Source organism: Agelaius tricolor, unplaced genomic scaffold, assembly GCF_023055355.1.
Source record: "Agelaius tricolor isolate 1412-34295 unplaced genomic scaffold, bAgeTri1.0.p SCAF_9, whole genome shotgun sequence".
Lineage (NCBI taxonomy): Eukaryota > Metazoa > Chordata > Aves > Passeriformes > Icteridae > Agelaius > Agelaius tricolor.
Genome location: NW_027269269.1, coordinates 46,677,921 through 46,701,786, shown reverse-complemented (window position 1 = coordinate 46,701,786; position 23,866 = coordinate 46,677,921). Strand labels below are relative to the sequence as shown.

The following is a 23,866-nucleotide window of genomic DNA, read 5'->3' as shown; positions in this document are numbered from 1 at the left end:
ACTGCTGAAGCAAGCTGGTGATTCTGTGTTGTTTGATGAGCCTGGAGCTCAGGTGCTGCAGGCAGCAGTTCCCAGCTGTCCTGCTGGCACTGGTGACCCTGAGGACACCAGGACAATGAAGAAGGAGGCTGTTCAGATGTTTGCCACACTGGTTTGAGAAACACTGGGGATCCGTTTCTCTGCTATCAGAGGTTTTTGATGTTGATTCTCAGACGTAGTTCCACATCTGTTGCCAGAGGCTCCTCTCCTCCCATCCTGTTGCTTGCTGCATGTGCACACAGCACATGCATTCTGAGCTAGTCTCTGTACTATGAGGATGCATAGCTTTGGTTTGGAGTGAAATATTTATTTGACCTCAGTATTATTTCCCATTTTCCACAGAACCATGCTGGGTGGCTCTGGAGACCTAAGACGAGTCACTTGGGAAGGAAGTTGTCCATATTCTAAAAAAACGATCTGCAGAAGGGGCAGCTTGGGAAGCGCTGCTCTGCAGCGATTCCCCCTGAGAGCAGCAGAATAGCAGCTCTGTTTCTCTGCTCTGTGCTCTGACAGGTACTCTGGGGCCTCTGACGGGCGGCAAGGGCTGAAGGAAAGGTGCACGTATGAAGAAAAAAGACTCATTTCACACGGCAACTTCTAGAGTAGAGCTACACACTCCTACAGAAGCAGCTCTCGGGTGGAGCCCCCTGCTCCAGTTTGCTTTAGGGATGGCAGAGCCAGCCTGCTCTTGGGGCCCGACTTGTGGCCCCTCGTGGTGCGGGCTGTCACCGCGGGCAGCCAAGGGACGAACGATGGAATTGGCGTTTGCTCTGCACGGCTGCAGCTGAAACTCCCGAGCTTTTACCGCTGCTTTGCCGCTGCATTCCTCCCGGGAGAGCCCGGTAATTGGACACGACCGGCTCGTAGCTGCCTGCAACACCCACCCGAGGCTCCCGAGTTACGTGACTCGTGTCACCCAGCCCTACTGCCGAGCCCTGCTCCGTGTGACGGGGCACCTCCCGGGCGTGAGGGCGGGCTCGGGGGCACCTCCCGGGCGTGAGGGCAGGCTCGGGGTTATCTCCCGGGACTTGTGGCGGACTCCGGGGTATCTCCGCGGGCTTCGGGCGGGCTCGGGGTTATCTCCCGGGGCTGGGGGCAGGCTCGGGGTTATCTCCCGGGGCTAGCGGGGCATCTCCGCGGGCTGTGGGCAGGCTCCGCCGTGGGCAGGCGGGGCGGAGCGCTGGGCGGGGCGCGGAGCGGGGCGGGGGCTGCGCGGCGGCGGCGGCGGCGGCGGCGGGGCCGGGCGGGGGCGGCCCCTCCCGGGCGCAGCGCGGAGGCGGGCGCGGGGCATGGTCCCGGCGCCGGGGCCGGTGGCGGCGGCGCGGAGCGGGCGCGGAGCGGTGGCATGCGGCGCGGAGACATGCGGCTGTGCCTGCGCTCTGCCCCGCCGACATGGACCGCCGCCGCCGCCTGCCGCCACCGCCGCCGCCGCTGCTGCTGCTCCTCCCGCTGCTGCTGCTGCTGCTGCTCCGCGCCGCGCTCGGCGCTGCCGGCCGTCTGAGCGCCCGCCCCGGCAACGAAGGTGAGCCGCGCCACGGCCGGGTGACCCGTTTACTCCTCGTTCTTTTTTTTCCGCTATTCCCCCATTTCTCTATTTATTTTTCCTCATTTTTTTAATTTTGGGGTTTTTTTGTTGTTTCCCCCCCCCCCTCGTTATTCCTCCCCCGCCCCGCTGTTCCCCGTTAAGGTGATCCCGCGCGGCAGCGGCTCCTCGCCGTGGGAGCGCGGTGCTCGCCCTGGCACAGTGCGGCCGTGCGGGGGATGGATGGATGCATGGATGGATGGATGCATGGATGCATGCGCGGGCAGCCGCCCTACGCTCCCCCGAGCGAAGTTGGCGAGGGCAGCGCAGCCTGTGCCACCCCGGCCCTCCGGCAGCGATAGGCAGCCGGAGCCGCAGCCCCGGGCGAGGCGGTACCGGCGGGCGGGGAAGGGGCAGCGGCCCGGGACCCGCAGCCCCGGCAGGTGCCCGGGGCGAGCCGCCTCTGCCCCAGCCCCCGATCGCTCTCAGCCCGGTGATAACTCCGAGCCCTTTCTCGTCTGCAGCGGTGGTGGTTGCGCTAGTGGTCCTGCCTTTCAAAACTTTTAATTAATCCGCAAAAGAAGCTTGTTCCCCTGTAAAACCTCCTCCTGGTTCCCTCGCGGGTTTGTGTCAGATCGCGTTGTTTGTATCGAATGTGTATCAACGCGTTAAAGTTGTGTTTGTGTGTGTATGTGACTGTTTGTAATTTCCCGGAAAAAAAAAAAAAAAAGAGTGAGTGGTTTATTTTCTTTTGGTGTGTTAATTCCTAAGATGACATTTGCTGAAAACCCATGCTAGGTTCAGGGAAAAAAATAAATAGTGACAACCAGACACTGTGAAGCTGATTGAAATATACTTGAATAAAAGCCCCTAAAAGACTCCTGTCCTTTCCCTATTAAGGAAAAAAAAAAAGAAATGGAGCTTTTGCTTGCTTGCAGTGAAGGCAATCGGCATGACCAGGTTGTCCAGTGCAATTATTTTTTGGGGTAAAATCTAGAGGGCAAAGGTTGTGAAGAACTTTTAGTACCTAACAACCATGTAAAACTCACACCTTCTTGAGTTGGATGTTGTGTAGAGAAGCTCTGAAACCTGTCAGAGCAATTATTTATTTCTCCCTTACAAATACTGCTGATGTACTTACTGATATTCTGTGTGCTTATGCGATAAGGCAGTGAGATAACAACTTTCCATGATTTCTGGAAGGAAAAAGAAGTATAGTAAAAAATAACTAAGGAAAGATGCAAACTTCACAAGTCCCTGGTAATCTTTACTCAGTTGGTTTCATTGCTAAGAGATAATTACAGTACCATTATACAAGAGGAGCAGTATGTCATCTGTTTGTATGTTTTATGCAAATTTGTTTTGTATGCAGTGCTTTATAGATTTTTTTATTTTTTTAATGAGTGTGCTTTCAACAGTCATTTTTAAACCTCCAGATAGAAGCTATTTTGTAAATATTGTCATCTCTTAAAAATCATTTTCAGGAATGAAAGCAAGAGTGTGGGTAGGGTTTACTGTTGTCTTATAACCATTCCTCTTAGGGAAGGGTTGTGGTTGTGTCAGTCAGTGGAGCAGCTCTGCCTCCATGGCAGTGGAGACACATTCTGCAAACTGAGAGTGACTATGCCAGAAAGATATTGGAGCGTTCCAGTTTGCAAAGAACCCCCACTTTTTGTGTCTTTGTTTCGAGCCACTGGCGCTGAGAATTGAGAAAGGAGGGAAAATATGGGTATCATACGGAATGCATGTTAAGTACACTTGTCCAAGTCAGCTTTCAGCAAATGCTGCCTCTCTTCTCTCTTCTCAGCTTCAAGAGCTCATACAAGATGAGCAATATTTGCAAAATTGGTAGTGAAAACAACAGTAAAAATGCAGTTACAGGACAGTAACCTGCTTTTGAGTGGCTTTTTTTTTTTAAGTATGTGTTTTGTAATGCTTTTAAAAAACAGGAATGCTGTCAGTTTTCTTTTAAAAAAGAGATCAACTTTTAAGGGCTTTTTAGTTTTTTTTTAAACCCCCATTTAAGAAAGCTCGGTAATACTTTTATTTATTTACATTATATGGATTGATCATATGAGTTTAGAAATCTTAATTCTTATAATTTGCTGACCCACTAATCTGATGAACAAGTGTTAGCGTGCAGCTTTAAATCATGTCAGAAGATGATGTTTTTCTCTATTAAATAATCTTTTTCTAACCACTTCATTTACATTTCTGGTGTTGTTCTCATAAATTTCCTCCCAAAACTAGAGATAGATGTTTCTAAATTTCTCTGGAGTATTTAGAAAAGTTTCCTTTTTCCACCACTGAGAATAAAAAAAGATATATTTTGGACAGCATTTGTTAATGTAGGCAAGTAGATAAAAATGTCTACCTTTTCCCTTACATTTTATATTAAAGCTACTGTTGAAATTCTCCCCATAAATTGTTTTAACAGTGGATGGAACTAATTTTTGGTGTGTTTGTGTAGCTTAGTCTAACTTCTAGGGGATGTAAATGTTGCAGTGGGCACGTAACAAGAGTGTGGGCAGAGAAATAGCTCCTGAATTTATTTGACTTGAAATAATATTTTTTTTTTAAATCCAACTTCACTTAACATTTGTAATTAATATTAAAACTGGTGACTGTTGGTGGTAATACTACAGTGGCAGTGGATGGGATGAAGCAAGAAAAAGGATGAAAGTGGGGCTGAAGACAAACTGCTGTCTTACTGCACTTTGTGGTGCTCAATGCTTTCCTTTTTTGTCTTTTTCTTGGAGAGCTTGAGATTTTCTTAATTTGCTTCATCCCAGAGAAATTTTATTTAGGATTTTTTCTGGATAAAAAGTAAAACTTTCCCCTGAGTTTGTTTTCAAACTCTATGCCATGCTCGTGAGAAATTTTCCCTACACAAGGAGGTTCTCTGAAGCTCAGATTTATCTGTGTTTGCTGGTAAAAGGTGTGTGCTCTTTTCTGTGGGGCAGGACAATGTCAGGAAGATTTAACATCCAACTTTTCCAGTTTAGAGTTTGCAGGCTTAGCCCTGTAGGTGCACAGAAACCACAGGTTCTCCTGTTCCACTCTGCTGGGTATTCTCTGCTTGCTGAGGATTGCGTTTCTTTTTTCTTAGAAGGATGCAATTCTCTTTCTGAATAATTCCTGTGGTATCAAGAAATCGAGTGAGTCCTGTCGTTCTTTAATTTAATAATTTCTCCTCGGTCTCTTCTGTAACTATATTGCCTGCCTGAGGGTACCAGCCACCTTAATTTCACTGTTTTATAACCCACAACAGTTAACACTTGACCTAGGTCATTAACAGGATTATCAGCAAATTTGTTTAAGCTTTTACTGACAACCTGAATTGCTTCAATAATATTTTGACTGTGCAGACAGGAAACTTCTTGTAACCTCTCAATCTAGCATAAAATTAATTTCTTGTGAGCACAGCTACCAAAAGATCAATATGGGAAATCTGCTTACAGTACTTGGCTTCAAACAGTGCCTGTTTTGGGTTTACAGTAAGAAGGTTCCAATCACCCTCTCTTTTCAGTCTGGATTTGAAGCTGCAGTTTCATCTTTTGAGCATTGATTGCCATCTCAGAACTTTGCAGAACCACACAATTAAATGCACCATCTTTATCTGAGCTGGTCTCTGTTAACACTTAAAATTGCTAAAGACAATTTACTGTGCCTTTGTAGTAGTGACAGCTCTTGGTGTGGTTTTGAAAAATGTGCTGCTTGCACATGGAACAAAATCTTTGCCCAAGTCTTGCATGTGATTTTGGGGAAGGCTGACAATACTGGGCACTTTTCAATAGAATCAGAAGGGGGAAATGCTTTTTCTAAATCTTACTTTGCTCTATGTCATGTATCATTAGGTCAGGGTAAGTCTTCATTTCTTGTGGCACTATTCCTGCTGCTGCCCCTGGCTTGCAATTGACTGTTTATCTGCAGAAGAAGTTAAAAGCAGGTTTAGAAGTCTGAATGTGGTGCCTTTTAAAATTTAGTTTCAACAAGCTCAGAGTCATGGGGGGCTAGAGGACTGTTTTTCATACAGCTGTGTTGTATTCAAGGCTTCTGTGCTTAATCCTAAACTGTATCATTAGACAAGTAATAAACATGTTTTAAAATTCACACCATGGTGTGATGGTTTTAAAGCTAGGAGAAGTTGGGTAAATGCATAATTTTCTGGCAACATTTTTGATAGTAGACTGTAACATGTGGAATAACTAATTTTCTTAATTGTTTGTCACTGGGCTTTTTTCTTGACTTACTGCTATTTCAGCATAGTATATTAAAATGAAAAAAAAATCTCTCTATTGGCTATAGCAAACTTAAAGCAGGTGTTTGAAACACAGAGATGTGCAAATTAGACACAGCAATTAATTCTTATTGCAGTTAATTTGGACACAACATACTTGCTGCCCAGCAAAGCACTCAGGACAGAGAAATGGGTCAGAACTCTTCTGTACCCTCAGCTTCAGCAAAAAGGCACCACCAGACGGGCAGGCATGAAACAGATAATAGGCACACCAAGTTTAACAGTTGTTTACACAAAAGCTTTGCAAATCAAGAGTGTGTTCTAACTGAACTTAAATTTTTCATTCCCAGCTGGGAGGATGTACAAATTAGTTTTAATTTTTATTTTAAATTATTCTCTGCTGGAGTTAGGTAAATTGCTATTAGTATACTTACTTTTTGATTCTGTTGGAGAACTTAGGAGTTTTCCTCCAGGAAAATGTCTATAATTGCTCTTGTTCTTGTAATCCCCACTTGATGAAAGTTTAGAAATACAGATGCAGGTGTTCATTTTCTCGTTTTCAGAGCTCTGGATTTTATCACCAGTGTGGGTCACTACAGAGCTGTTACCAAATACCACGGTCCTGTTTGTGGAGTTTTATACAGAGCCTGAGTTAGTGCCATAAGATACCTGTAACTCGTGTAGCTTTGTAGCTGCTCTTTGATTTTTCTGGGAAAGAAAATAAAAATAAATAAGTAACTGCTGCAATAATCATGCCTTTACTTATGGTGAAGTTCAAAGCTCTGCTCAGTGGAGCTGGTATTGAAATCCAGAAGGTAGTTTTGATACCCTAAGGTGCTAAACTGGATGTTTCCAGAGTTGTTAGATAAATCTCCAGAGGTGGGGCAGAGGGTTTTCCCTGACCCCCTGCCTTTCCAGCATCCAAAGAGTGCTTTTTCTGGAATGGAACATTTCCTTTCTTTTGCATTGCTAGATTTGTTGAAGCATTGCTGAAAATATATTTTCAGCGAGGAGGAAAAGACTTGTCATAAGAAATGATAGAGTGAAATAGAAGACTTTTTCGTTTACAAAAGCATCTGACTACTGTAAAATGATTGTTTTTCCTAAAAATTCACCACAGTGGGGTAGCTCTTATTTCTGTAAACACTTTAGAGCAGTAGCTTTTTTTTAAAAAAAAACATATTTAAACTTGTTCTAAACAAGAACTTTTAAACAAAAAATAGGTTAATTCAGAAGATTAGATATGAGCTCCCAGGAATTTAATTTTGGAAACAGAGTGTGGTAGCAATTTGTGGGCTCAGGATTGTATCCCCAGCAGAAATCTTGTGTCTTTTAGTTTCCTAGGCGCTTGCTAAATCCAAGTGCAAGTTCTCATTTTGCAGCGTGAAACAGATGCAAGATTAAAATTCAGTCCCTTAAACTGAAAGTTCCTTTCAAATTTCTGCAGTGAATGAATGAAAGAAATAAAGATGTAGAAATAAAGATAATCCTGCCTGAAAGAAACCTTGGGATGGTGACAGAAAAGTTCCAGTCTGCGAGAGTGAGGGGGAACCAGCACGTAAAGCCTTAAATTTGTAGGGATGTTATTAAATCAGACACATTGTAAGCAGGAAGGTTTGTACCACTCTCCTTTTTCTTTTTTTTTTTTTTTTTTGTTCATTTAACTACCGTGTCCTGCTGTTTCAGGCAAAATATGGAGGAAAATCCCATTAATCTACTGGAAAAGTATTGATGAAAGAAGAATAGCAGAGCAAACGAACAGTGGTTGAAACTTGCTAGCAATTAAGAGAACAATAGGTTGAATGTTAAGGTTCAGTCAGGGCAGTTTAGTGTAATATGGTGGGGGAATGGGGCTTTTTTTTTATTTCCAGCTGGTTTCTCATAATGTTTTTATATCTATATTTGGATAGAAAGATTTGCATGGCATTTTTTTTTAAACAATAATTAAACCTGCTAAAGTATAGCTGTCTCACATAAGAGGACAGCAATTAAAATCTGAAACTTTTAAATTGGTGCCTAGGAATGGAGGGGTTTGTAGAAAATCTAGAGTGACAAGTTACTCTTTAAATAAATTACAATTAAATCACAAAAATGTATTTCGGTCCGTGATGGGCTTCCCCACAAACTTTGTGCAGTAACAAATAATAAGCAGTGACATGGGATTGCTTAATTTAGTTGCTGAGAAGTTAGAAGGCAGCTAGAGGGGGTTTTTCCTTGATTTTTTTTTTTTTTAAGAGGCAAGGCTTTTTGAGAGATCCATTTTAGGAGGGGAGAAAATGATTAAAGGAAGAGAAAAAGTAGGCAGAGATGAAGAAAATCAGATCTGAATATTAAAAAAAATCCAAACTTTCCCTCATTACTGACAAAGTTAGGGACCCAGAATTCAGCCCTGAAAGGGATCCAAAGAGTGAGCAAAGCACAAATTAAGAAATTCCTTGCCTCCCTGAAAGTCTGAGCTTTGTTTACATTAGTAAGCTTCGTGACTCTGATTTACCAGTGGTGAATTTCAACAGAGGCTGCAGTTAAGGAAGGGTAAAGGCATTTTCACCATTCTATTTAATCTTGCTCTGACAGTGCTTTCTTTAAAAAAGAAAAAAAAAAAGAAAAGAAAAGCAAGGCAAGTTATGTCTGCCCAGCCTTAATGTTCATGGAGAAAACTGACTTGAGGCCTTTAGGTTTTAGGTTCTGAGATGGTGAGGGCCTTACCCTAAAAAAACTTTTCTCCCATGATTTACCCCAGAGAACAAATGTCCTGGCAATGCCTGAGTGCTCAGCGTTCCTGGAGTACGTGGCTCCAGCTGTGGAGAATGTTCTGTGCTCACCCAAACTCTCCAAAGAAAATCCAGCTGTAGGGAAAACTCATCAGGTTCTTTATTCTCAGCTCACTTGCCCACCCTTCCTCTCATGCCTGTGCGTTTTTTTCTGTCCCTTCCCTTCCAGAAATCAACATTCAGCCAGAAAGAGTAGAAGGCAAAGATCTTTTTTTGTTTGTTTTTCTGATTTTGAGGGTTATGTGCCCAGTCCTCTTTTTACAAGAGGGGGGGATGCTTTGACCCTGTAGATGCCCAGAAGAAAAGACAAAAGAGAAGAATGAAATGTTTAATGACATTGTTTTTCCTGAAAGATGGACTAGAGCTAGATATAGGGTGTCCAAGGAATTAAAACAGAAGTTTTCCATGCAAACCAAGGACAGAAACACTGGAGAAATAGTGTGAGGAACATGCTTAGTTTATGGAATAAAATGGAAACTTGATCCCTTTGTGGTAAGGTGGTAGAAGCAGAAGAATAAGCAGAAGACAGGGGTCTGAAAGTGTCTTGTGGGTAGATGGGAATAGAGCAGTCATTTACCTTTGTTATAAATATTTGTGTTTCTCACATATGGAAATAGTGAAAAAAGATGTTAGTGGGGTTTTGGTTGCAAAGGCAGCAAATGAAGTCGGGGCAATTCCATTTTTCGTACGGATAGCTCAGCACACATGTTCTGCATTAATTACCTCCATAAATTCTGTTAACCTGGCAAACAATGAAAATATCATGTTGGTGACATCACTGTATTGGAAAATAAAAATGGGTTCAGCATCTTGATTTTCTCAGCATGACATTTGAGGAGATTTCTTATGCTATTGGCATTTTACTCCTGCAATTTGCACTGTGGTGTTAAGTCATTTGCTCTGTGGGTTTATTTTATCTGTGGGGCAGCCATCTAAGGGCCCAAGCATTCCATGCAAGCGGGGATCTTTATTCATGGAGGTAGAGAATAAAAGCTTGACAAAGTTATCAGGGCACACTTGAGTATGTGGCTTTCCAAATGTAGTGCTTCAGGATTCTCAGAATTGTTTTACAATTCTTGACTTCTGTGCTTTAAACTTAGAAAAACAAAACTCAAACCGAGCCCAACCCAACTCTATTTATTTTTGTTTTTCTGTGCCCCATGCGAGGAGTTCCTTTAAAGCCAAATTTTTTTCTGAGTTGTGGCATGCTGCCAGTTGATTCACCAGGGGGATATCACAGCCTTTTTAACAAATGAATACCCATTTCCTGGACTTATGCTCTGGTCCCTGTCTCAAAAATTTCTGTCCTCCAAAGGGGTATTGATCACTTGCTGGGGATTTTGTTGATTTCTGGGCTTTGAATATGTTTGAACTGCAGTAAAATTTGTGGGAACCTTGGAACTTTTAGTTGGGGGTGTTGTGTGTGCCCAAGAGTCTTTTCTGTGACAGTTTCTGGTGTCTAGAATTCTGGAAACTGAGCGTGTCATAGTAGGCTTGGACTTCTCACCTTACCTTAAGTGAACTTGGACACTGACTCAACATTTATTTTCCCCTTTAAGCTGCTAAAAGTCTTCCCAAGGGGGATCTTTGTCATGCTCCAAATCTACCAGACCTTCGGAGAGCTCAATTCTGTAAAACCAGTGAATACTGGAAATTACTTTTTGTTTCCAAGGGAATGTAGAAGTAAAAAGAGTTAGATGTGCAGTGTGGTTAAACCTTTCTGAGAAGTGCTTTAGGACTTACTGAAATGATTTGAGTAATGTTTGCTCTTGAGTTTTGGCTAGACATAACATGTGGTGCCATTTTATGTGCCTCAGGGTTTGGGCATCCAGTGGGACTGACAAATATGACACATCCTACAAGAGACCCACTTCTATTCTGGGCTGATAAAAGGCAGGGATTGGCAGGATTTAGGTAACTCAATCTCATCCATAGTTTCTGGATTTTTTTTTTTCCTCTGAGAGGAGGAAAATAACTTGGGTTTTAAAGGGAATTTAAACTCCCTTTCAACACAGTAGCCCCCATTTTGCATTTGCATATTTAACATGGTGCCTCAGTGGTATCAGATTTAATGCCAGAGTGGTGGAATGGAATGAGATCTGTAGGATTTGTATCTGAATGTCAGTTCAGCTAAACTCTAATACAGGTATCCTGAAGCTTTCTGCCTCTTGCTTTTTGTAGGAGGCACTGGAACAGGACCAATTGGAACTGTTTAAAAAAAAATGCAAAGAAGCCAAGGCGACAGTAATTTGGAACCCATTAGGTTAATCCATTTTTAATTTTTATATCCTTGTCTTAAAGAAAAGAACTGGCACATATCAACTTACAGGAAATAGCCTAATAAAACTGAAACCTTATTAGGCCCCTTTGATAAACAGTGCATTCCAGCCCACCACCAGTCATATGTTTTTGCATACTTGGAAATTGAGCTTTGTGCCACTTTAACAATATCAAGAGAATGCTCATGTTTCAAAGTAATAAAAAAGAAATAAAAACCTGTTTTGCCCATGTTCATCACTGAGAATGGGTGGATTATTGTCCCTTTTCCACAGGCAGGCTCCATACTTAGCAAAATGAGGAAGACCACTGGAGAGCTTCCACTTAGCATGGAGTGCAGGTGATGTTTTTATTTATAGGCATTCTTGCATTGCTGATTGCTGCCCTGCATTCCCTCCTTCATGGCAGCCTTTTGAGAGAAACCTGCAGTGAGGGGTTGCTGCTTTGGCTGCTTCTTCTTCTTTTTCAGCTGTAGGAAAAGCTGAGGTATCTAAATCTGGCCGCAGATGCTCTTGGGGAGCGTGTTTGATAAGAAAAGTAAAATCTGGGAGGAGGAAAATTAAATTCTTCCTATTCAAAAACTGCGGGAAGCTGCCATGAAATTAGAATTTGCCAAATCATCTGAATTGATGGTGGAAGCTTTTATGTTCTGCAGAAGCAATAATCTCTAGGGTAATTTGACGTAATTTGCTAGTTTTTTGTCTTTTCATCTGATATTTGTGACAAAATCTCTTAATTTTGGAAAGTTTTTACTGAACACTTATGTGAAAATAATCGATGCTTGGTCTTTCGAGTATTTTCTGAATATTCCTGTGTTCAGTATTGCAGCAACTGTTTTTTAATTCATTTTGGTTTTTGTTTACTTGTTCATCCCTTGCCCTTACCCTGGTGGAGTCCTTCAGTCAGCAGTTTGACCACAGATTGAACATGACAGTTGCCAAATTTGGAATGTTCTGCACAAAATCACATTTGTGTTGTGCAGTGTCACAGCTCAGGCAAGGAGGGTTGGAAGTGCAGACCCCACAGGGCTGTGCCTCTCTCAGGGCTGCAGCCTGGCTTTGGGCTCAGCAGAAATCTCAGCTTTAGGAAAGAGTTTTTCAGTAAATGGGCCAAACTGTTGGCATGTGGGTTGGGAAAGGGCTGCAGAGTTCTACTGGTGTTTTTATTTTATTTTCTTCTGAGCAGTGCTAACATCTTCACTAAAATATTTGAGGGGAAATGCAGGACCATAAAATCACAGGAGGCTTGACTTTTATTATTAAGCAAGCAGCAAATCAGGCTACTTAAAACCAGGCTTCACTGCTGGACACCCTTTTTTATTTGTTGTCCCTTCCCAAAGGTTTCTTGGTCTGCCTTAGCTGTTTTCATGGCAACATTGGCATGATAGCTGATCCTAGCTGGAAATCAAAAATTGCATCAAGGTGTAACTTTGCCCTGAGTTCTGCCTGCCTGTCTATAAGTGTTGGTTCTAGCCCCAGAATTATCACAAAAGTGATCTGCTGCCACTGCTGGGGCAATGGAGAGTTGTGAAGGCTCAGATCTGTGTTCATAGATGAAAAATACATGGATGAAAATACAAGTGCAAGCCCCCTTTGCTGGGAAGGGTTCACCATTCCAAATATGTTCATCAGGCTTTGGGCTGACTCCACTCTGTCCCACCCCAAAACCAAGTTCTGGCTGACTTTCTGCCGCAGAGTATTTTCTTTGCTGCTTGGGATTATATGGCACATTTCAATTAGACAGTCACCATTTTTTGGTTTTGGTTTTGTTTTTGTTGTTGCATAGAAAATTTAATTTTTCTCATTTGTTGGCTTTTTTTTAATAACCAGCCAGGGTAAAAACTCAAAGTTTGTTGCCAGACAAGAGAAGACAACATAGTGGTGTGAGGTTTTTTTATGCATTTTTTTAATATTAATGGAAAATGTTAATTAGCTGAAGAAAAAGTATTTCAATATCTCTTGACATTGGCTATTGCTCTGTATTTTCTATGCAAAGAAGAAAATTTGGGAATGCTTTCCACTGGTGAAGTTTGTAGGTGGTTCTCTAAATATTGCAAGTTGCAGGATAATGTCCCCTAGCAGGTTTTCCTCATTTCTTCAGCAGTGAGGGGAATTTCCGAGTGATTCTACCTGGCATGAGATTTGTTTGTTTATTTTTATTCTTGTGGGAGGTATTTATACTGTATTCATCTCATTGTGGCAGTTATTACCCCATGTGTTTCTGGAAATGCTGCAGCTTTCAGACTGTGTTCAGGAATCAGTTTAGTTTTAGGGTTCTTTTCCTTCCCTGACATCCCTCCTGATGAAACATGCTGTTAGTGAGCCCTGGACCATCACTCCCAAATCTGGAAGCAGTTTCTGGTAGCACGAGTGTCATATTCCACCCAAGCCTCCATTCATCTTCTGCTAATGCTGTGAGAGGGAGACTGAGGGAGCTTTGTGTTTCACATCCACATCCCTACTCCAGTTCTGGAGAGAGGTTGGATTTACCCCCTGGAAATCCACATGGAGGGAGCTGATAATGCTTTCTCCTGTGGCTGTGCATGGGGAAGGCCAAGAGAATAAGGCAGCAAAGAGTCTCTAGAAAGAGAAAATATTCTTAAGTGGCATTTTAGGGGCGTGCTGTATTGGCAGAAATACTGCATTGTAGTGTGGAGAGCAGGGCTGTTGTACAGGAGGACCAAATCACTGATTTTCAGAGTCAGAAGTCATGGCTGCTCGTCTTAATGCCAGTAAATTCTCCCTTAGAATTACCACTAGCTTTAAATCAAGGTAATTATATGATGGGAACCAATGCAGGACACCGAGCTAGTTAGACAGCACTTTATTTATTTACTTAAAGTTGCTTTATGAGAGCTCCTCTGTGTCTTCTCAGCACAACCAGGAATCTTTTCCAAGGCATTCTGTTGGAAAGAATTGTCACTAGCAAAGAAACTGTTCAGCTTTCTTTTAAGAGTTACCCCTGGTAACTGGCTGGTCAACTTCAGGGATTTTTGTAGGAACCAGTGGAGTGATGGTAACATAGTTTTGCAGGAGGAGTTGGTACAAGGAGAGCAAATGAGTTGTGTGAGAAACTCATAAACTTCTTTCATCTAGTAAATATATGGCTGTAGGCATTTGTAGGCTATTTAAGTATTGGCTTTCATTTAACTTTAATAGTATATGGGAAAACAAATGAGGATCACACTGAAAAATGCCTGCCGGTGAGAATCTAGCTGAGTACATCTTCATGAAACACTTCATTAATTGGTTCACAAAATGGACCTGACCAAGTGTTGTTTGTTGTTACACTAAAGGATCTATCAGGATTAAAAGTTGTGATGAGTTAATGTAGGAATCAAGTGATTGCGTGAAGTTTTCCATTTTTACTCTTTACCTAACCATCCAAATCCATGAAGAAAAATAAATCAGATAATGAATTTCTAATCCATTCTTTATGTATTTCTTATGTCTTAGTGTAGGGAAATGCTATTTTCTCCTCCAGTTTCCAGATTAATATATGGTGTTAGGACATACAATGACAAAATGAACCATTGCTTCTCCCAGTCATTTTTGTCTAGAGACCAGGATTGCATCTTCTGAGTTCTGCATTATTGTTTCCTCTCTGTCAAGGTGTACAACTCTCTGGAACTCACGGGGAAAATGAGTGTCCTAGAAGCTTTTATCAGGAAGAAGAAGGTGGTTTTTTTGAAGTTACTACTTGAAAGGAAATTTTTTGCATTTTAGATACTATTAAAGAACAGCGCAACACCCATCTGAACCAGAAGCTTCCTGTAGCCAGAGTGAAAACCTCCCTTGCAAGGACTTCTAAAATGTAGTGAAACAGGTTTGAGCATGGAAAAGTAGTGGTTCCAGTCTGAAGGAGGTGAGGAAAGTGGAATGAAGGAGAGAACTGAAAAATTATTCTTAACTTCATAGATTTGATCCTGATGATATCAGGTTGCCCCATGGCTGAGGTACCCACCTGTTGTGGAGGACACTGAACATTTAATTACCACCCATGTCCTGTAGTGATGCCTGTGAGGGCAAGATGGACCTGCAGGCAGATCTAGAGAGGGGGAACTTTCACCAAGCTGTGGGTCCATTGCCTGGATGTGTTTTGCAGATGAAACTGAGTTTGGACTGAGTTAATAAATTTCAGAGTGGCCGCAATCATGTTTTCAAGGACCTTGTCCTGAAAGAATAAATAATGTATCATTAATATAATAATAATATATATCATTTATTATATATAAAATATATCACTAAAGTTTGCTCCTGGGTGATTTGCCTCAGCCACTTCTTGCCAAGGGATTTTCCTCAGGAGTCACACTTCCTTCAGCACCATGCGGTGCAGATGCATGGCAAACAGATCTGTCTCATCCCAGGAGATCCAGAATCTGTGGGAATTTCTGCTAACAAAAAATGAGAAGTGCACTTTTCCTTTTGAATTTTTATTGCTGTTTCCTTTTTATGGATGCAAACCTTGCTGCAGAGTTGCCTGCCTAGGGCCCTGTGCACTCAATAAAGGACTGACTGATTTTTCTTTGTCTATGTGATTGAGGACTTGATTCAGGGCTAAGAAATATGTAGCACTGGATTATGTTCTTTCTGTAAGATTAGTAAAGATATTGTGTTTATTGATGTAGATAAAACAGTGCTATTGTTTTCTTTTAAAGGGGAGTATAACTGCAGGGGGAAACATTTTTCTCACATAGATGGCAGAGCAGCTCAGTCCTGGCAGTAGAGCAGTGCACATATATCCATACAAAGCACAAATATGTGTGCACAAAAATGTAGAAAATATGTTTATTTATGGTTCTTTATAGCACAGCCTTATTTTTAATACTGTACACCTGCGTCTCCTTCTGCACATTCTAATTAACAGTAAAAATAATGCCTTCAGAGCTCTTTTTTTTTTTAAAGTGGTGTCCAAAATTAAACAGCAGTTAAAAGGAGAATGATGAAATAATACAAATAGCTTAACTCAGCTGATTCATAGACATTGTTCTTCATTTTTTGTTTGCTGTTCTTCTGTTTACTTGGAACACCTATGCTCAGGCCATCTGGTTCTGGCAGCAGTGACAACCCTTCAGGTTAACAAATAGAAGAAGAAGCTGCTACAGTGGCTACCTCTAATAAATCTGTCATTGTCAGGTGTTAAAATGCCCTAGCATATGCTGAGATTTATTTCATTTCTCATTATCATTATTTCTGTACTGAAGGGGAAAAAAATATAAAGGGGGTGTTGGGGGTGGTGAACACACCCAACAAAAGTAAGCTCAGATTGCAGATAATAAATATTACAGTGTTGCTATGAAGTATTAATACTTCATTAGTTGATATTTATATACAGGCTATTTTCTTTTATATAGTATTTTGTATAAATTCACCTGTTCTGCTTTATGTTGATAAAGAAGTGGTTACTTAGGGAAGTGTGTGATCAAGCATGTGGAGGCTGTATGACCAAGATGAGGAAAAAGAATTTACTTTTGTGCTTGAAGGAAACAAATAAATGCTAAAAGAAGAATATCCTTTAATTTTGATGTACATATTTATTTTAAATACCTTTTGTGTTTAAAATAAGGTATAAATCCACTGAGATTTGATTGACTGGAAAATGCCTGTGAAACTGTTTACAAATAAAATCTTCCTTTTCACACTGAAAATTATTGCATGACTCAAAAAAAAAAAAAAAAAAACAACCAAAAAAACCAAACCAGCAAGATTAGCAATCAATTGATGGCTCTCTTTAAAAGCAGGTTTGTCTGAACTTGTAACATTGTAAATAATTACTCTTGTATCTAATGTGTTACACATTACATTTAGAAAACACTACTCTACTGCAAGACAATTTGAGAACAAATTAGATCAGAAGCAAGAAAGAACTGCAGGAAGGACTTTAATCAGCTTTCATTATTTATTCCTGTATTCTGAGAAGATTATAGATGCCAAATGGATGCCTTTAATCAAATAATGATTTAAATATTCAGATCTCACCATTTCAGTTAGATGCAGTGACCCACATTTCAAGAATCCGAGGGGAAAACGCTGTGGTTTGTGCAGCTGATAGAAGAGTTCTGTTCTCACCCCCTGCTGCAATTAATTTTAGCCATGATCCCTTGTTTGTTTTTTGTCACTTTTCTGGTTTTCAGAAGTTGCCCTGTCTGCTGCTCATAGTGTTTTAAGCTAAAGGAGATGATCCTTTTCATTTGTCTTTTTTCTTCTGTACAGCTTCACTGCCTGGCCACCTGAACAAATCATCTGCTCACAGGGTCCTCAAATAAACACAGCTCTGGGTGTGGGTAACTGAGGTTAACTGGGCAGAGGCAAAGGAAACTCACTCCTCTTCCTTGTGTCTTCTTTTGTAGTTAATCTGCTGGATTCAAAAACAATTCAAGGGGAGCTGGGCTGGATCTCCTACCCGTCACATGGGGTGAGTTCACTGGAGTGTGAAATGGGAAAGTGCTGCTGCAGACCAATGTGCCATTTAACCATTGTTTCCTCTTCAGAGGACACTGTGCAATAAGGCTGGGGCTTTGGAGATGCAGAAATAATCTGCTCTGAGCTTGCAAAATAAGGTTTACACAGGTGTGGGGCCTTCTATTTAGAACACCCATCCCACTGCAGGTAAACCCCAGGAAGGACCCATTCCTTGGGGAGAAACATGAAAGCAAGAGGTGCACTGAACAACAGCAGCAAAAAGTTCTCATTAGGTACTGCTCCTTCTCTGTCATAAAGTGTATTTCTAAAAGAGATCACGGCCCTGTTTCATGGCGTTACTTGCTAATTTGCTCAGATGGAAGTGGTGGGAGGTGAAAGCTGTGTGGACATACGTGGCTGATGTAAGTACTTATTTGTAACTTTTGTGCCGAATTCTTGCTAAACTGTTCAAGTCATGAGTTAAAGTATTACTACAGAAATGTCTACATAATGTTCTGGAGTGGTTGTTGGTTGTTTTGTTTACCTTGTATCCACATCTAATGAAACTAGGTATTCTTTTGGAAGATTTAGAAGTGCAGACTCGAAGCACCTGCGCTTTCCAATTTGCTAACTCCATCATTTCTACATAGTTTTTCCCAGCAAGACTCTTTAAAAAAATTTCTTGAATAACATCATATTGATGACTAAATGGTGCATATCTGTATAGTGATGCTATGTGTTCACTCCCCACCTCCAGGTCTCTGTGAAATGTGTGTTTGTGTGTAGGAACATCCCACCTCTCTCTTTCTGCATTACATCATGCAGATATGCAGGATGACTCTTGCATTCCTGCATTCTGTTTCCCCCAAACACAAAAAACCAGTAGCAGTTGAACCCCAATGTCCAGAACCCCCATACCCTTGCTCTCAGAGAAGGAGGCTGAGCCACCAAGTTTTTGCTGAAAGAAGGCACCTGTGAGGCTTTCTTTCGCTGTTCTTTGTTCTTTCTTTCTTTTCTTCTTTTTTTTTTTTTTTTTTTTTTTTTTTTTAGCTTTGGGCAAGCTGTTGATTGGCCTTTATCACTTTTACAGAATCAGTGTTAACAGTGCCTTTGCATCTCTACCTCATGGGATTCCTTTGCTAATGTTTAAGTTGTGCCTTCTTGATATTAGGCATTAAGCAGGTGTTTAGCAGTATTTAAGGATGGTTTGGTTCATTTTTCGAGTTCTCTCCGTGTCTCTGGATAAAATTGCTCCATTCTCATGGGAAAGAAGTGGGAAGAGGGTTCAGGTTTCCTCCTAGTGGCTTTTTCTGCTGACTTTTCCCAACAAGAAACATCTCTAAACAGGATGTCCAAGAGGGAACTCTCCAGCAATTTCTAGTTCATCAGTGTGGTTTTCTTTTTTTCACTTGCATTTTTTTTTGAAGCCTTTCTCTCCCAGCTCCCACTGCTCCTCTGCTTTGCTCTCCTGCTCTGCTTAGCTCCTTGCAGCTGTGCAGATCTGCTGCTCTGCTCCCTGCAGCTGTGTCTCTCCTGCCTTGGATGCCTGAAACAGTTGGTAGGGAATGATGCAGGGTATCATGGGGGCTATAAGGAAAACAGATGTGCTACATTCTCCCACCAAAAAGGGCCCCTGGATCTGTCAAGGTCAATTTTATTGGCTTTTGCAAGTTTTTGTCAGGTAAATCCAGCCCAAGTTGTTGTTTGCGTGTGTTTGTACATGCTGTTCCTATTTACTGCCATATCCTCGGATATGGGAGCCAAAGTAAATCATAGAATTTCACTGCTGTTCTTGCAAGTTAATGAAATTCCTCGTTAAAAATCGCGTGGCAGTAAATTAATGTAGATCATATGCTGTGACTGTTTTTGGAAGAGAACAGAGCCTCTAGACTGTAGTCTTCAAAATACCTTGAAATTTTAAGATTACATATTGAATTATAAATGCAAAGTGTAGAAATAACAATGTTTATCCTATCCCAATTGGCATTTTGCTGTGAAATGGTGACAACTTGAGCATCGTGTGAGAGAGGCGCCTTCTTCTTACAGCCCTTTATTTATAGTCAATTAATTAAACCTGGTAAATATGGCTGTGTCTGTCTCTTGAGCTAAAATATGAACTTAAGCTTCAGTGGAAAAACATTATAATAAAGATGTCACATCATATTGAAAGATTGCTAATAGCAGAGCAGTGATTTAGAAGGTAAAGCTGATAGAGCTGCACTGGAGGCTGTGACTCACAAATGAGAATATTGGTGTCGTGCCAGTTCCTCTCAAGCGTGCAGCAGTGTTCACATAAATGTCAGGACACCAAAGCTGGTGACTTACAGAGTTTTTAAAAATAATTTAACTGAAGTGTTTAACAAACCTCTTACTAAGTTAATAATTTTATCCTGTTGATACATGATATTGATTGATTTCTGGCAAAATGACCCGAATTGATTGGTTCTTCTGTATTTCTATAAGTTCTCTTGACTTAGGCATATGTAATAATAGCTTTCCAGAAATTCCTGAATATTCATGTTAAGGTTTGTAGCTCATTGGTATTCAGGGGTTTGTGTATCCCACATGAGCACGCTGTGATGGCAGTGGTTTAGACTCTGGTGAGTAATATCACCCTGGAAGAATGTGATCTCTCCTTGAACCATCCCACACAGCCACAGCCTTGGCTCCAGGAACACTGATCTGGTCAAGCTCATTAAAACCCTGTCGGCGCAAAGCATTGGCCCCTCCAGATAGCAAGGCACAAGAATTAAAAAATATAATAGCAGGTTTTGCTGATGCTTGAGCATGATTGGCAGCAGCCACAAGGCCCCTGTCCTGTGCCACCATCCCCAGCACCTGCCCAGGCAACCTTTTTGTGATGCCAATCAGTCAAACCCCAGCTCCATTTCTATAGGTTTCATTAAAAGGGAAAGAAAGAAGAGCTACTTACTCTGTGCAGAGTATATTATTGATATGCTGATTAAGCATAATGCAAATGATCATTAACCGTAATTCACATAAATTACAGCAGCACAGATGTGGGGGTTGGGAGGATAAAGCAAGTCACTTTAATAATATACAATAGAAATGTGATGGATAATTCATACAGAACAAAAGGAGTACAGTCTAAACCCTGCTCTGCATATTCATGGGAGGAATTTTATTGGTTTCAGCATCATTTTTTAGGGAGAAAGATGTATCTGACTCCTGCTCCATAGTTTTTTTTTTTTTCCTAAACTTCACCAAAAAAATAATTCATGACATAATCTCAATCCATCGTTCTGCAGTCATGCATCTTGTGACTCAATCTTTACGTGTTTATTAGTCAAATTTATGGACCTGAAATTTTTGGTCATGTTTTTTTCATGTAGTCAGAGAAAAGTAACAGCGAAATCACTCTTATCTTGTTTGGTTTGTAGCTAGAGAAAGGAATGCTGTGGCATTTTTTTACTGTCATGTAAAAGACAATTGTTCAAAAAAGAAACAAAACCACATCAGGAAAAACAAACCATAACAGAAACAACTCTAACAACAACAACAAAAATATCCAACTTCAATGAGTTCTGTACATGGCTAAAGTTAGTAAAATTCAGACAAAATTTAAAAGGCTGATTGGAAAAATAATGATTCTGTTTCTGATCTTGACAGCTTTCTAAATCGCTGAGTTTCTTCAGAAACATTAGATTTCTTTGAGAGCTGGCCATACTCAGTACCTTAAACTTTTGGGCACCTAGTCTGAAATCGAGTGTGGACAACTTAGCTTTTTTTTAGTGGTCACTCTTATGGTTATTTGAACAAATCAGGCTGATCATGTCAGTAATGGAAACTGGTTCATCAGTATTTGAGGAGAGAAGGCTAACATTCCCTGCTTCCCTAATAGCTGGTGTTGTGCCAGGCAGGCTAGAGCTTGCGTGACTGAGATTAATGAGAGTTTTTCCATCAACCAAAAATTGGGTTAGAATCAAAATAATCCAAGCAAAAGTGAGGAAAATGCCTCCTTTCTTATATTTCAAAAGCCTGCAAGTAGTTTGTCACGTTAGGCTGCATTGCTGCCTACCCAGGCTGCTGGCAGCTTCCTTGGTTTCATTTGTTCTGATTTCAATAGTTGGCTAATGTGTAGCACTATAAAAACTTTTGGGTCTTTTCTTTTTGGGGGATATCATGGACAGAGTGACTGCAGAAGAGCCTTTCATATAAGCTTTTGGATGTCTCTTGTGACTAGGTGAAGGTAGAGGAGAATTTGTGCAGGGTACATCCTGGCTCTGATGAAGGTGCTCTCAAATAAATGTCATTCAAGAATCAGTTTCTCAGCTCACTGTGACTGGAAAGTTTCTCTGTTAATGCAGAAGACATTTTGAAGATTAATAAGTATTTCCACGAGGTTTGCTTTCCTGCGGCTTTGTGTCTTCCTGTTAATTGCATCCTGTTCTGTGGAAGGTTTAGGTTTGGTTTTTATTTTCAGTAGGTTCCTTAATGCCAGTGGGTTTCCTTGTGCCTTTCCTTCAGCCTTCCCCTTAGCTGGGCACAAAAAACACGCAAAGTTTTTCTTCCTTGCACAAGTCTCCCATTTTCACACCACTGCAGAATCTCAGGGCAGCTGAGCTGCCAAAAAGCCTCAAAACTGGCCAACAAAAATGCAAAAATTTATCAAACACCTCATATTAGTTTTTTTTGATGCTGATTGACATCTTAGCCTGTGTTCATTTTTTTGTCTGACACCAAACTTGACAACTTCTAAGCAGTACTGTATATAAAGTAGGCAGTGTTGCTGAAATCACTAAGTGGTTGTGAAAATTAGTTTCAAAGTGAACCCAGTGATATCAAACAATTGGTATGAGACAAAAGACCAAAACTTAAAGATATCTTTATAAAGATACCTTGTTTTAAAAATGAAAACTATCATGTTATGCTGTATACTTTCTTTTTCCTATCCATTAGCAGTGGAATTTCCTTAGTACTTCTTAAAACAATGTGTTCTGTGAAATCAAGATTTATCTGTTTTGCCTGAGCTCTGGTCTCCTTACAACCCCATACTGTTACCCTGCCTTCCACAATTTGTGTATCATGTCTGAAATGCGGGCAGACTGTTCTGACGGTTGCAAGTCAAATGAACCACTTGGGATTTTGGTTTTGTGATTCATAGACTTTGTTTCTTCTTACAGTGAGTGGCTGATTGGAAATTTTTTTTGTTAATATGCTCATTTTTTTCACTTATTATATGCTTTTGGGATGCACTGAAAGTGTATTTGTTTCACTCGAGTCTCCTTTTTTCAAAATAGTGAAAACTTTAAAAAGTAAGAGCGTTCATAAAAGTTTTTTTTTACCCTCAGTTTTCTGTAAGCAAGCCTGTGCTGTTTCTCAGTTTTAGACTTCTTGTTTTCTTCCTGCTGGAACAAAACTCTCTGAATGCTCTGTTGTAAAAGGAACGATTTTTCTTTGGAGAGGAACAATTAAAAATCTGCTTGATTTCTGAATTTTTAAAGTATCTTCATTCACACTCAGCCTTGAATCAGAAGGCAATTGTGGTTTCTTCAGTTTGTGGGTGCTGCTTTAACAAAAAATCTGAATTAGTAAAAGGAAAATTGTTTGTATTATACTTTTTTCCCCTTTCTGCTAGATCTTTCTTGTAGCAACATAAAGCTGTGAGATAGGCCAGATAGATATGTTAATTCTGTGACTATTGTTATATTCTTGACTGATTTTGAATAAATGTGAGTTTTGTTGATAGTTTCAGAGGCAGTGTGTAAGTAGTCAATGACAGTGTATTTTAACTGGTTTTGACTTGTGTTCCTTCTGTGCACTATCTTCTGCTGCTTGCACTAAGCATGCATTTAACAGGGAAGTTTAAATCAAAAAACTTAAGTGGAGTTGACTAACGAAATAAGATAAATGCTTTGGGGGAAAGGAAAGAGATTAAACATATTACTTCAGAATTTTATGCATCCCTGGTCTTGTTAGGAATTGTTACCAGAGACAAATGCCTTCCTTTTTAAAATGTGGAGCACTGGATTATTCTTAATTTTTTTTTTTTTTAATAATTGTAGTCTGCATTGCATTCATTTGAAAAGTTCAATTTGATCATAATGGTGCTGTGTTTTGGTACATTTTTAAAACAGCTTTTAAATTGATCTAAAGTAGAAACTGTGCTTGTTTCAGTGATTATTATTAAGGGAGGGAGGCTTTTCTTTTTTTCTACTTTTTTGCTATGTTACTTCAAATTATAAGATTTCTGTTAAACAGTAGTTATAACAACAAGAAGAAAAAGTACAATAAGGGCAATGTCCTTATAACATATTTTATAATGAAAAATATGGACACCATCCCCATATTTCATTAGCCTCATCAGTCTTTTTATTTACTGGTAATAAGGTTGTTGAAGGTTGGAGATCACTTTTCTGTGGTTTCAAACAAAAAAGAAAAAAAGAAAGAGCAAGTTTTGTCTTTTGCTCCAAGAGTTTAATAAAGATCATATTTAAAATTGGAAATGGAGATGCTCCAGCTTACAATTTTTCCTTTTAACTTTCAAAGTTTAGAAATAACATCATTCTCCTCATGGGCAGAATTTTATTTCTGTCAGCATAAGTCCAGGCCAGTTGTGAGAACTTCTCTCAAATGGTCTTGTCGCCATGAGATA

The 23,866-nt window shown here is 40.5% G+C and overlaps 1 protein-coding gene across 2 annotated transcripts in view; it reads left to right on the top strand.

Moving 5' to 3' along the window:
- The first annotated feature begins 1,293 nt into the window (after window positions 1–1,293).
- Window positions 1,294–23,866, top strand: part of EPHA3 (EPH receptor A3) — a 176,217-nt gene continuing 153,644 nt past the window's right edge. For both annotated transcript variants that reach the window (XM_071433815.1, XM_071433814.1), the window contains exons 1-2: window positions 1,294–1,561; window positions 17,199–17,263. In XM_071433815.1, the coding sequence (XP_071289916.1) occupies window positions 1,432–1,561; window positions 17,199–17,263 (195 nt within the window). In that variant the 5' untranslated portion in view covers window positions 1,294–1,431. The remainder of the gene's footprint in view (window positions 1,562–17,198; window positions 17,264–23,866) is intronic.